Source organism: Styela clava, chromosome 1 (genome assembly GCF_964204865.1).
Source record: "Styela clava chromosome 1, kaStyClav1.hap1.2, whole genome shotgun sequence".
NCBI lineage: Eukaryota > Metazoa > Chordata > Ascidiacea > Stolidobranchia > Styelidae > Styela > Styela clava.
Window position 1 is genome coordinate 27554061 of NC_135250.1, and position 13257 is coordinate 27567317.

The following is a 13257-nucleotide window of genomic DNA, read 5'->3' on the forward strand; positions in this document are numbered from 1 at the left end:
TAATTCTTACCTTTTATTTTTGTGCTCTATATATATATATACGATAGTGTACTCTTCATATCATGCCCTGATAAATTTTTCTGAATGAAATTTGAAACGTCGACAAATTAAATCGCTTTACTATACACCGGTTGTGCTTCACTTATCTTCTACACGCGATAGTGCTCATGATTCATAAAATGGCAAGCTGAGTTCAAAAGGTTGCAAACCCCTGCTTTACAATATATATGAAAAAGTGATAAAGATGAATACGACTAGTTTGTGGAATGAAAGGTAATATTTTATAGAAATATATCTTGGGTGACCTCGGTAACTACGTTACATTTTAGGACGCAAACTTCGGATTCGTTGTATCGGGAAAAACCTATATAAACAACATTTTGGGTGACTGATTTTTAACTTATATAATACATTGTGATATTTTCACTTTAAATTTTCAAATCTGCACTACATGTTAAAAAATTTATCAGCTTGTTTTGAAATGTTTTTGTTTACCTGAACTCTTTTAGGATTATCAAATAAAGGAAAAATAAATTAGCAAGCATTTCAATACTGAAATGGAATTAACTAACTCTTAAATAAGACATTCATTATTCGTTATAAGTTCAAAATGAATTTGCCATTTTTTGCAATTGAAATTCTAAAACTATACTTTGCATGCTTTGAAACACCACGACTAGAGCATTAAAAACAGGAAACTTCGCATTAAGCCGAAATTTAATTTAAACCTAATTCATGTCGTCAAATCCTATTTTACTTAAAAATTAACCATGATCCTATTGGTTAGCAAAAAACAAGCATGATTGGTATTTTTGAAATACGAAGATATAAAGTAAATGTATATTTATACGCAAATACAGTTATTTGCAAGTTTTATTTGCGAGTCTGTGTACTCAAGACACAGCTGGTTTTAAAAATGTTCCTTACGTCACATAATAGCATTGTTTCATAATTAACATATGCACAACACAATAGAATAGTCATTTTGAATTCTTGAATGAATTTTAAGATGCCACTTATTGCGTATTATTCTTTATGTTTGAATACACTATATATCAGGGGTGGCCAACCTGCTTACGACCGCGATGAACTAAAATTTTTAAAGCAGTTCGCGATCAACTTACTGTTTGGTAATAAGGTCATACACAAAAACGAAAAAGTAATAAATATACGGATAACTAATAACACACATACAAAAACTCCGACGCTGCTAATAAGCTCGGCTCCGTGTGCGCATTTTTTTGAAATCGACTCATGTTCCATCAAATTTGGTTTTGCAATTGTACCAGGTGTAAATGTTTCAACTTTTATTTGAGATTTATTCAAATATAACAATTCAGATTTAAGGCCTGCCTAACTTTTAGTCGTAAGTGATGAAACTTGCTCAAAAAACCTTCCAAATATCCGTATTTTCCAAACAGCGTGAAAAAACTTCTCAAACCATAAATGTTACATCACTGATCAAACTTATGGGCATTGGGCATTGGGCAAAAAATTGGGCATTCTGATGTCACTCTCTACCCTTGCGAATAAAGTGTATCACATTATTCTTGGAATGAGACGATAACTTTCGCATGCTGCGCAAGAAGGTATTGTAGGATCGTTTCTCAGACAAGACACACAATATTCAGCACGTTCATTCCTTAACCATGGCATAGGCGAAACTTGCATTTGTTACGTAATAATATGCTATATATGTCGGACTATGTCTTACTGTATTCGTCTTGTTTCAAAACATACAACCGGCCCTGAATGAAACTGGCAAGACAATTATTTGGGGCATGGTATTGAATTCACTCAACATCAGACGCGATCGACTAATGGAGACGTGGCTATCGACGTGTTGGCCACCCTGGTATATCTCATTTAGCCGAGTTTGCAAGTTATGGGTTTGTTTTATACAAAATCTCGACCAGCTGAATCAACATTAAATAATCAACATTGGACTTGAACAACGCTATTTAAACACCCGACAATTCCTATCTGTGAAACATCAAATGTTGTTTTTTGAACCCTTCCTACATTTATGCAATTTTGAAAAAAAAACACATTTTCGAAAATCAATTTATAGATTAAAGTTTCACTACTAATATGATTTTTTGATAACAGGCTCTTATGTGAATGAATCTATTTATAGGTTTCTTTGCGATGACAGGTCTATAACATTTGTCAATTGCTCTATTCAGTTCAATATTGTAATGAAACTAGAGATGCGTTATAGGAAGTTATTGATATTTCCATCATTAGAAACAGCCAATTGCTTTTTAACATCCTGTTGTTATGCATTGAGGTCTAAAGACGGTGCACTCTATTGTGTACGAGTTGTGAATATAAGTCGGGTCAGAGACTAGTTACTTGAAAAATATTGTGGTTTGAATATATTATTCCAATTCGATCATTGGATGGCAATTACATTATGTAAAATATTTTCATCACATTGCAAAATGTGATTCTATACATCAGGGCTACTCAACTATTTTTATCGAAGGTCCGCAAACAAAACTTCAAAATTATTTGGGTCCGGTATTTTCAGAAATTATATTTCGGCATCCTTAAACGAGCACTTCCTCGACCGACTAATGATTAGTAGAAAATTTAAATTGTTTATTATGGTGTTATAATTTTTTTCGTATATATTCAAAACTATGAAAGTCATTTTTTAATAGAAAATTCAAAAAGTGGGGCTAATGATCCAAAATAAATAATTAGGTGCGGTCCAAATCCAATACTCGAAAGGTCCGGATTCGGACCGCGGTCCGCCAGTTGAGTAGCCCTGCTATACATTCCTGGCCTATAAAGCTCATTATATACATAAATTTAAAAAATCATAATACATATTTATATTTTGTTGTAAAATAAAATGATCACAGCAATTCCGTTCGCACTCACTCAGATATATAGAAGTTGTACTCCGAGTAAAGTCTCTGGCCACCCTCAAGTCGCAAAAGCTACTGTTATAATAAATTCCACAAATTTTAAGTTTTTGCGAAGAAGGTTTTACGTAAATGATGTAGGTTTCCATTTTAGGTCAGTTTTAATTCCTGAATCAAATTAATCACTTAGAATATAAAGAAGTATTGCATAATCTATACCACAATTTTTATATATTTGGATTAATTTAAAGAATTTATCTCCAAATCATTAGTCTTCCAGGTTTTAAACAGCATATGATTAAAATATTTGCCGGTATCGTGTATTGTTCTTTTATGCAGAATTCCGATAATTCTATGACGTCCATATAGTAACCAATCCATGTGTTTCCAACCTGCTGTTCACCATACATTATCAAATATGTTCGAGTTAATAAATAATCACTACTGGAGGTGCCGTGTACTTTATTTCAAACATTCTTTTTATTTGTTAGGATCAACAACATGCTGAAGAGTCTTGTAATAGTGGTAATATTGGCTGGTTTTGTCTTCAGTGAAGATGGTAAATACAGAAAACGAATTTGAATTAAATACTGCTTCTCGGTTGTTGTTTATAGGTTTTGTAATTATTTTTTCTGTTTAATCTGATTTCTCGATTACCAAAATTGTGGGTGTAAATTTATTTTTATTTAATTTTTTCTTAACTCCTAACGTTTTGCATTTTATTTTTAGGATCGACCCCTACAGCAATTGATAGTGTAGGTTGGTATATTTATTGTCTCTTCAGAAATTTAAATAAATATTATGATTTGCATCAATCTAGCTATTTTACAGAGTTCGATGGAATTCATCTTCATATTCGTTTGCTTTCACTTTTCAAATTTAAACTGGCTTCAAATTAGTTTTACATACAGTCCTACGTATCCTGTTTTGAATCTTATTTTATTTACGTCATAATATTTTACTATGCTTGCTACATTTAATTACCTTTACTGATACTTTGTATCGTGAAACAATGCTGTTGCATCTGGCATAGTAATTCAGAAATTAACGATCTGTTCGTTTTTTGACCATTGCTAAAAATATTAAAACTTTTTAAACTATGCAGATGGCTTGATAACTGATTATAAATCTTTCATGTATGGAATTTGATATATTCACTTTTTAAGTTTCATATGCAACAAATTAACAACTTTTATTAAAATATAACTTTTTTCTACAGAGTCCGTATCAAGTGAGTGTAAACTTTTTTTAATACTTTTATGGCATATTTCAAATAAGAGCAAATTAAAAATGGAGAAATTTTCATTTGATTACCATAAAATATAATCTTATTCTTTTAAACATTAAATGTATTGAAAAAAAATTATCTTATAAAATAACATGTCATGTTAGGTTTCAATAAATATCTGTTTGCATGTATTTTAATATATCGAAATTCCCAAATTAAAATACGTTGGCATTTGTAAATATTTGTGTGCAACATAAGTTGTCTGCTTTAATACATAGAAAAAGTTTAATTGACAACGCTTAGGTGAATAATTAATTATTAAAATAGACTTAATTATAGATTTCTAAAAGTATAATTGCATTAAACAAAATCATTCAGACTCTGCAACAACCGAAAGTATATCTAGAGATTTGAAAAACACTGGTATGTTTATTACTGTTAGTAAAGAATAATTTATTAAACAATTGGATAATAAATTTTGTAGTAGTATATAAAGTATATAAACGATGTTTTACTCCATGATCTCTCATGGACGAGATTTGCGATTGAACATTGCAGCTTATACGAAATATTGACAATAAATTTTTGAAAAATATTTTTTTTATGTAGAATTTCTAAATAAATAAAATTCAATATAGAAAATCCATTTTTGGTATATATTCACTATACATTTATATGCAATATGTCCAAAATCTAGAAATTAATGCATTATATACACAAGAAATATAAATAGCATTTTAGTCTAGTTTTAGACTATGAATTTTTCAAACAAATTGGCAATTTCGAAAACAATATTTTAAATATTACAAATAACTAATGCTCACACACACATATTTTACGGTTTTATATTTAGTAAATGACATACATATTTAGTAAATAACATACTTATTTAAATATGGGTTACTTTAGAACTTGATCTACAAATATTGCAAGGAATAAATAGTAAGTATGTTTATTTTTATTTTAGTGAGATTTCATTGTCTTCCAGGTGTATATTAAGTCATATTTCATCTAGTTGAATCAGACGCCAATCGAATTAAATTCATTGTGAAAATATAAAATACACTTCGAGATGGAACAAATTTTTGTTTAAAACTGGAAAGTTATAATTTTCAGTTCAAATAAATTTTTCATTTATTTAGAAATGGAAAAAGAACTTATTGATGAGGCACTTTCTGCATCTGGTAAATACGTATTTTAAGTTTTAGTAACATCATAAAGGTTATATTTGTGAAAAAAACATGATTTTATTCTGGAAAATAATTTATATTGATTTAATATGATACCGAAAAAGTTGGAATTATTTTTTTTAAATGTTTCACTCTTTATTTAACCAGTATTCAAATACCTACATTTATCATTCTTAACTGTTAATTAATATTGTTGTATTTGACAGGTCGGATATCAGCTAGTAAGTATTTATATATGTTGCAATTGCTTTATTTAAAATCTCGCATCTAATTGTGTTGACAGACTTCACTTATTTAATTTTCTCTTCACGTTCTTAAAATATGTTTTTTTTTCAGTATCGAAGATCACTTGACAAATAATATATACCAACTTACTTTTCTATACTGGAAAATAAAATAAAATAATTACTTTGTTGCATTGATTTGTAGGTGAACTATTGGAAGCGCAGATGAGAATGACCGAGTTCACAAGTGAGCTAAAAATTTAATAAAACTTTATATTCTCATTTTAAATATATTGTATGCCAAGTTTCATTCAATATTTCTGTAATGCTCTTATCAATAATACGTGTTCGAAAATTTTTCATTTTTATCTTTTAATAATTTTTTTTTTTATTATAGTAAATTTTTAATTCGATTCAAAACTTATATCAAATCCAAATTTTCCATTTTTAAGTGTGCATGAACACTGATTAGTTTGAAATGTCGCTGAGATATAATTATAAACAAACTATATCACATTGCATTAGATGTGTAAAATGATCCATGCAATAAGCTAATCTAATCTCTATTGTTGATAACAGTCTTATTTCTGTTTTTGTTTTAGTTCGAATGGAGTTAATGTCAAAAACAGTCAGTGCAATGGATAAAAATATAGAATCACTTCTCAAATCGCAGTGAAGATAACTTCTGAATTATCAGAAAATAGCATCAGAATTGCATCATATGATTGGCAAAGAACCTCGTTGATTTAGTTTAATTTGAAAAAATGTGTGGTTAAAATAAATAAAATATCATTCATATGGAAATTGAATTTGTTTATCTCATATTTATGTCAACAACTTACAGTCATTTGAAAGCGAAAGCTTTGCTGAGTATACATATAAAGATCTTACTACATACTCTAGTTACGTCTAGTAATTATTGTTACATAGCTATTTTTACCAAAGTTACGTACACAACATTTAAAAATTGCCGGGGTCCGATCATTCCCAGAACGTATTTTAACTAATCATGATAACTGCAAATCCAACGTTTGACAAAATACAAGGGCAATGCTCATCTATTTGGTGCCTTTGTGACAAGATTTCAGTTGTATAGCCGAGCGCGTGAGATATTGTGAAATATTCGCCCCCATATTACTAGTAAAATATTTATTTATTTAATAGGTTTCCATCGACTTGAATTATCTTTAAGACTAGAAGTTTGGAATATAAGAAAAACCACGAAGTACACAAGAATTTTAGAAATTTATTGGTCGACGCCGTGTCCAATAGCGGACGTCAATTGTTAGTCTCAGAAATTACATTTCACTGTTTAAGCCAATTATTACAATTTGGTTCTAGGATGTGAGAGTATAAACTATTTTGCAAAATTGAGTAATTTGTTATATTTTTAAAATTCAATAATATAAATATAAAATACGATAAAATCTGACAAATAGCTGCATGCTATGAGCTACATAATAAGGAATGTTTGCCCTAATATCTAAAAATCTGTGAGGAATGTATTCTAAAAGCAACTCCTTTTAAAACATTGAATCAAAATGGAACATTGGAAACTTTATACAATTAATGATAATATATTAAAATAAAGCATTGGAAAAAATTTAAGACCACTTTTATTGAAAAATGGACTATAGTGTAAAACTTTCATTTCAAACTTTGTTTTAACTCTAATGTAATATGATCAATATGTTACCTAATAATAGAAGATGTTAAAGGAATACTTTATTGCTTTTAAGTTATCGATCAATGTATCAAAAAAGCTTGTACTGTTGAGTTAGTGAGTGACTCTTATATTTGTCAAAAATAATATTCTCTAACAATAATTTTAGGAATTTAACTGCCTCGCAAATAGTAAAAGCATAAATATTTCATATGCTCTGTGATTTAGAAACGGCTATTTTTTAAAACTCATTTTTAACAATTGAATTATTACCAAAAATTTAGAATAAAGTTTCAATTTTTTACTAATTGATGTTAAATCATCAAAAATATATCATCAATTTGAAATACAGAAAATATGTTTTCCGTTTGATACAGAAATTAAAATTTATCTTCTAATTAGAGAGAACAACTTTTTGTTCAGTAAATAAATTTAAATAAATAAAAGCTTGTGTTGATTAATAATATAATACAATGATTAAATAAAAAACATAATTATATTTTCCCAATGTTATTTGATATAAAAAAAAAAATTGCAAGGTTTATGGTACAATTACATTTTTCTCAAATGAGTCAATTTTTTTGGCAAAGGCTATTTTTAATTTGATATCACTAAGCAGAATTGTTGTCGGAATTACTAAACTACAATTGAGGTACATACAACCTAATATTAGTTTTTACTAATTTATATTAGATTTATGTCAATATTTTACAGTATTTCAAAACAGAAAACTTCGATAGCAGTGATTTATATTATAGATATAAATTGTAAAAGAACCTTATCTGATCATATATATCACTGAAGGAGACAAAGGTATGTACCGTGTATTGCATGCCTAATAATTAGGAATTTTATGGAGGTAATTGCTACTAACAGCTTAAGTATTCAGAAATTAAACACTCGAAATGAAAATCTATACGTAAGTGAAAAAAAGGATTTTTGAAAAACAGATTTACCATGCGGGGAAACATTGCTTGCTTATGAATCCATTTTTGTTGTCATATTGGTATTTACCATTTTGTTTCTTATTTATATTTCATGAGCTTTAAAAATAAAATCAAGTGAAAATGTCTCATTCCGTGCTCGCGGTAATGTAATTGTAATTGGTAAGGTTTAAAACCGATTTTGCAATTTAACCTATTTTATGATAAAATTAAAATTTGTGAATAACTTACTTTTGCAAGACCAAAAGTTTAGTCCTAAAATTCATATAACGCACAGACATAAATGCATATTAACACAAATTTAGTGGGATCAACGTATATTAATATTGGGAACACTGTACTTTGTCTGTAACAATGTAAGATTATTGACTGAACTATGAAAAGATATGTGCTATGATAGATATATAAATATAAATAAAATTAAATTTAATAAAAATGTGTTACTTACTAGAGGACCTGTTATTATAAGAACAACGTAAAATTAACTCATAATATTTGTTGTAACATTTGTTTCATACACGATGTTTTACAAAATAATTTTGGGCAAATGGATTATTAACTTGTCCACGCTGTCTGTAAAAAAATATTTTAGTCCAAATAAAAGACGTCTTTTTTAAATCACTCGTTCTCAATGTTTTCAATCTGAACAGAATATAGTTGAAATATTTTCCTGCGTCATTAATTCATTTTATTCACAATTATCAGATGTCCAGAACAATTACACGGCCATATTGTGAACAATACATTGTTTACCTGCGTCATTATTTCATTTTATTCACAATTAACAGATTCCCAAAACAATTACACGGCCATATTGTGAACAATACAATTGTCTTTTTCACACCTGTTTTCTATATGCTACCAAATATTTATTTGCCAAAATATAACAACTACGAGAATGCACAATGCATTTATTTTGAAGTTTCTTGTACATCGGGTGCATCGACAACATGATGAAGAGTTTTGCCTTAGTGTTAATACTAGTTGGTATCGTTACTTGTGAAGATGGTAAGTGTGAATGGATATTAACGTAGACAGGATATTTCATTTTTCGTAATTTTAGCCATCCGCAATTATTTTATTGTGATTTGCGTTCAAAATATTTCAAGTAGATATTTACTAATTGTCCAGGGAAAGTTTGGATACACATGCCCTTTCGAATACCCACACATAGAAAAATCTTCTGCGTTCAAGTCAAATGAATGAAGTGCCCATTCTACACCACTGATCAAACTTTCTGAAATCCATCTCCAATCCAGTCATGGGCGTCATTTGATATGTTTGGGTTCTCTCTGTCTTGATGAAACTACTAATAAACCTAATCAATTCCTCTACCTCGTCCAAGAGATGCCCATTTCTCCCACAGCATCGCCTCATACTGTTCTATATTCAACGCTTGATTTTCGACTTGGACCAAATATGGATCAGTTTTGCAAAGTAAACGACTCTTCATGCTGCGCAATGTACTCAGTGCTCAGTGCAGTTCACCATACCTAATCAAATATGTTCTAGTCAATAAAAAATCAGTACTAGAGGTGACATGCACTTTATTTCATTCTTGGTATTTGTCGGATATACAACATGCTGAGAAGTTTTGCTTTAGTGGTAATATTGGCTGGTTTTGTCTTCAGTGAGGATGGTTAATATAAAAAGAAATATTTAAAGTGAATTCGATTTCTCGAATTTTGTTTTCATATTTTGTAATCATTTTAATTTTTAATTTATTTTTTCGATTACATAAATATTATGTTTATGTATTTTATTTTTAATTTTATTTCTCACATTTTGATGTTTTCACATTATTTATAGAATCGACCTCTGCAACAATTGCTGGCATGAGTAAGTATATTTATATATAATTATTATCTGTTCAGAAATGTATATGAATATTATAATTTACATCAAGCTAGTTATTTTACAGAGTTCGAAGGAATTATTCTTTACATTCGTGTGTTTTACACATTTTAAACTGGTTTCAAATTAGTTTCGCATAAAATTACCTCGTATTCTGTTTTAAATCTTACTTTATGTGAGCCATTAATAATTCTTTTTTATGATTAATAAATATATTTATTTATGTACCCAGTGGTGTGCAACCTTTTTTGCAGGAGGGCCAAATACAAATACCTGACTGAAACCGCGGTCTGCAACTTTATTAAACATTTGCTTTATAGTATTCGAAAGCACTAAAGTTTTAGTTATTGTCTTATGATATGTGTAATTTGTACAAGCTAGCTGTAAGAGAAATTTTTTAATAAACTGTGCAATTGTATAAAAATTCTTTGTCAGATATTTGTTCCAAAAATCATAGATTTCAAATATTTTACTCTAAAAATATTATTTAGCCAAATATAATTGAATTTAGTTAATAATTTTGTATATAAATATATATTGTTTTCTAGCTGCCGCATCAAGTGAGTGTAAACTATTTTAACTACTATTAGATCTATTTTTAAAATATAACAATTTTAAAATAGAGACATTTCGATTGTTATAACACTTGATTATTTTTAACTTGAATTGATGAAAAATAATTAATATGTTATTAAGCATTATGCCACGTTAAGTTTCAATGACAATCTGTTTACGGGTATCGAGTATTTTTATATTTTAAAATTAGGTTTTGAAATACTTATTGAGATTTTTAAATACTTGTGTACAATATTTGTCTGTTTCAATACATAGGAAAAGTAAAATTGGGAGCGATTAGATGAACAAATATTTTATAATACAGTTCAATTTCAGATTTCTAAATGTATGTATACATTTAAACGTAAACATTGCATTCAGACTCTGAAACGCTTGAAGGTTTATCCAAAGATTTAAAAAACACTGGTATGTTTATTATATTTCATGTTAAAATAATATATCCACTTAGACAACAAATTTCTGTGAAAAAATTTGAATAATATTTTAAATTTTTATAATTGCTCATGACCGAACATTTCAGCTTATACGAAATATTCACATTAAATTTTGTATAAGTTACTTTTTTTTTATGTGAAATTTCTAAACTTTCATATATCCAAAATGCAGAATCTATGAGAAATATTTTAGGTATATACCCGCAACATATTAGTACGCAATATATCTAAAATCTATAAAATGATATAATATACAGATGAAATAAAAAAAAAGCATTATATTCTAGTTTCAGTATGATATCTTTCAAACAACTTGGCATTGCAAAAACAATATTTCAAATTTTAAATCACACATACAAATTTTTACAGTTATTTAACCATTGCAATTAGTAAATATAACATTACATATTTCAAAATTTGTGTCAATTTAGAACTTGATCTTCGAAAATTGCGGGAAATAAATAGTAAGTTAGTTTAATTTTATTCTGGTTGGAGTTTATTGTTTTTTGAAGAGATTTTAGGTCGTATTTATTCAAGTTTAATGAGAACTCAATCGAGTAATTGAATGCTCAAAATACACTCAGGGATTAAACAAATTTTCCTAAAAACTGTAAATACTTGTATGCTAACGACTTTTTTGTTTATTTAGAAATTGAAAAAGAACTTATTGATGAGGCACTTTCTGCATCTGGTAAATACGTGTATTAATTTTATATTAATATCATTAAGTTTTTATTTGTGAATAAATATTATTATGATCTTTTTCACAAGAATTACTTAATAATTTATATTGATGTTATATTAGTAGAAAATTGTTTGAAGATATTATTTTGTTTTTTGTTTTACTTTTTATTTGTTTAAATATTTTAAAAAATATTTTTAATGACATATATTTAATATTGTTGTTTTTGACAGACCTGGTAACAGTTAGTAAGTATTCATATATATGTATTTTTAATTTATTTGAAATCTTGCATCTGCTAGCATTGACAGACCTTCTTTAATTTCTTACTACATTAACTCTTTCTCACATACTGCATTAATACCAAATGATATTTTGAGTATCGAATATCAATCACCTAATTTACGGCTGCTTACCCTGAGGTCATTTTGCACTTTTTATTTCAAAATTTGTTGTTTTAGCAATTGTTAGTTCCTAAAGATATACTTATGCCTTTTTACTAGCGCATGCTAGAGTTCTATTTCTAGCTATATAACTTCTATACATAGTTCTTCTTCTTCGTCCATTTAGCTATATACCTTTGAAAACAACTCTGAACTTTAGAGTAGGTTTTCCCTGGTAGAGGGTTAAGAAATAATTGTAGATATTAATTAATATTTCAAAGTTGTTTTCTGTTATTTTACAACAAAACATCACCACAACCACTATTACAGCTAAATCGCTAATGTGAAATTCACATTTGTATTACGAAAATTACGAATTTGACATTTTAGTTGGTAGTTTTAATGACGTCACACGCAAATTATTAGTGTATCAACACAAATTTTTTATATTGAAATGAAAAATTAACGAAATACTTTGTTTTGTAGGCTTGGTTCTATTGGAAGCGCAGATAAGAATAAACGAATCCAATCGTAAGTTAAAATTTGGATAATTTTTTTAATATTCTCCGTTTGAACATTTTTTATTCCTAAAACTGAAAAGTTTCATGCAATTTTTTTGGAACAACATACGTTTATATAAAAGTTTAATTTTTATTATTTTGTAACTACTTTTTTCACACAATTTGAAATTTATATCCGCATACAGTTTTTTTATATTAATCGGTACATTAGAGTACACAAGAGTGTCGGGTTTAAAATGCCACTGAAATAAAATGATAAATAAACTATAGCAAATCGCATTAGATGTGTAATATTAACCTTGCAATAAGTCGGTATAATCTCAAATATTGTTGATACCAACCTTGTTTCTGTTTTTTTCTTAGTTAAAATGGAGTTATTGTCAAAAGCAACAAGTAAAATGGCTCAAGAAATAGACTCCCTTATCAACGCACAGTGAAGATGAATTATTAGAGAAATGATTATCATCAAAATTTGCATTATATGATTGGAAATGAACCTCGTTAATTTAATTTAGTTAGAGAAATTATAATCAAAATAAATGAATTATCATACACATGAAATTGTTTTATTTATTTCATGTTTATGACAACAATTTACACTCAAATGAAATAAGAAGCGTCGATGATAGTATTATTGTATCCTTCAACAAATGTTTCGTACACAAATTTTTAAAATTATCGATGT

General features: G+C 28.0%; 1 protein-coding gene and 1 long non-coding RNA gene across 2 annotated transcripts; both read left to right on the forward strand.

Annotated features, from left to right (window-relative positions):
• Positions 1-3361: 3361 nt before the first annotated feature.
• LOC120326243 (uncharacterized) lies at positions 3362-6245 on the forward strand. Its single transcript, XM_039392503.2, has 9 exons — positions 3362-3432; positions 3603-3632; positions 4093-4104; positions 4480-4524; positions 5011-5043; positions 5244-5285; positions 5498-5512; positions 5721-5762; positions 6118-6245. The coding sequence occupies exons 1-9, from the start codon at positions 3375-3377 to the stop codon at positions 6189-6191; spliced, it is 351 nt and encodes a 116-aa protein (XP_039248437.2). The 5' UTR covers positions 3362-3374; the 3' UTR covers positions 6192-6245.
• Positions 6246-9072: 2827 nt separating this feature from the next.
• LOC120335185 (uncharacterized) lies at positions 9073-13185 on the forward strand. The gene is made up of 6 exons (XR_013477603.1): positions 9073-9130; positions 11418-11450; positions 11636-11677; positions 11902-11916; positions 12538-12582; positions 12936-13185. It is a non-coding gene; the product is annotated as an uncharacterized LOC120335185 (long non-coding RNA).
• Positions 13186-13257: the final 72 nt, after the last annotated feature.

Coding starts and splice junctions, on each gene's coding strand:
- LOC120326243 (XM_039392503.2), top strand. CDS start 3,375: ATGCTGAAGAGTCTTGTAATAGTGGTAATATTGGCTGGTTTTGTCTTC. Junction 3,433..3,602: donor TTTTGTCTTCAGTGAAGATG/GTAAATACAGAA, acceptor TTTTATTTTTAG/GATCGACCCCTACAGCAATT. Junction 5,763..6,117: donor GAGAATGACCGAGTTCACAA/GTGAGCTAAAAA, acceptor TTTTTGTTTTAG/TTCGAATGGAGTTAATGTCA.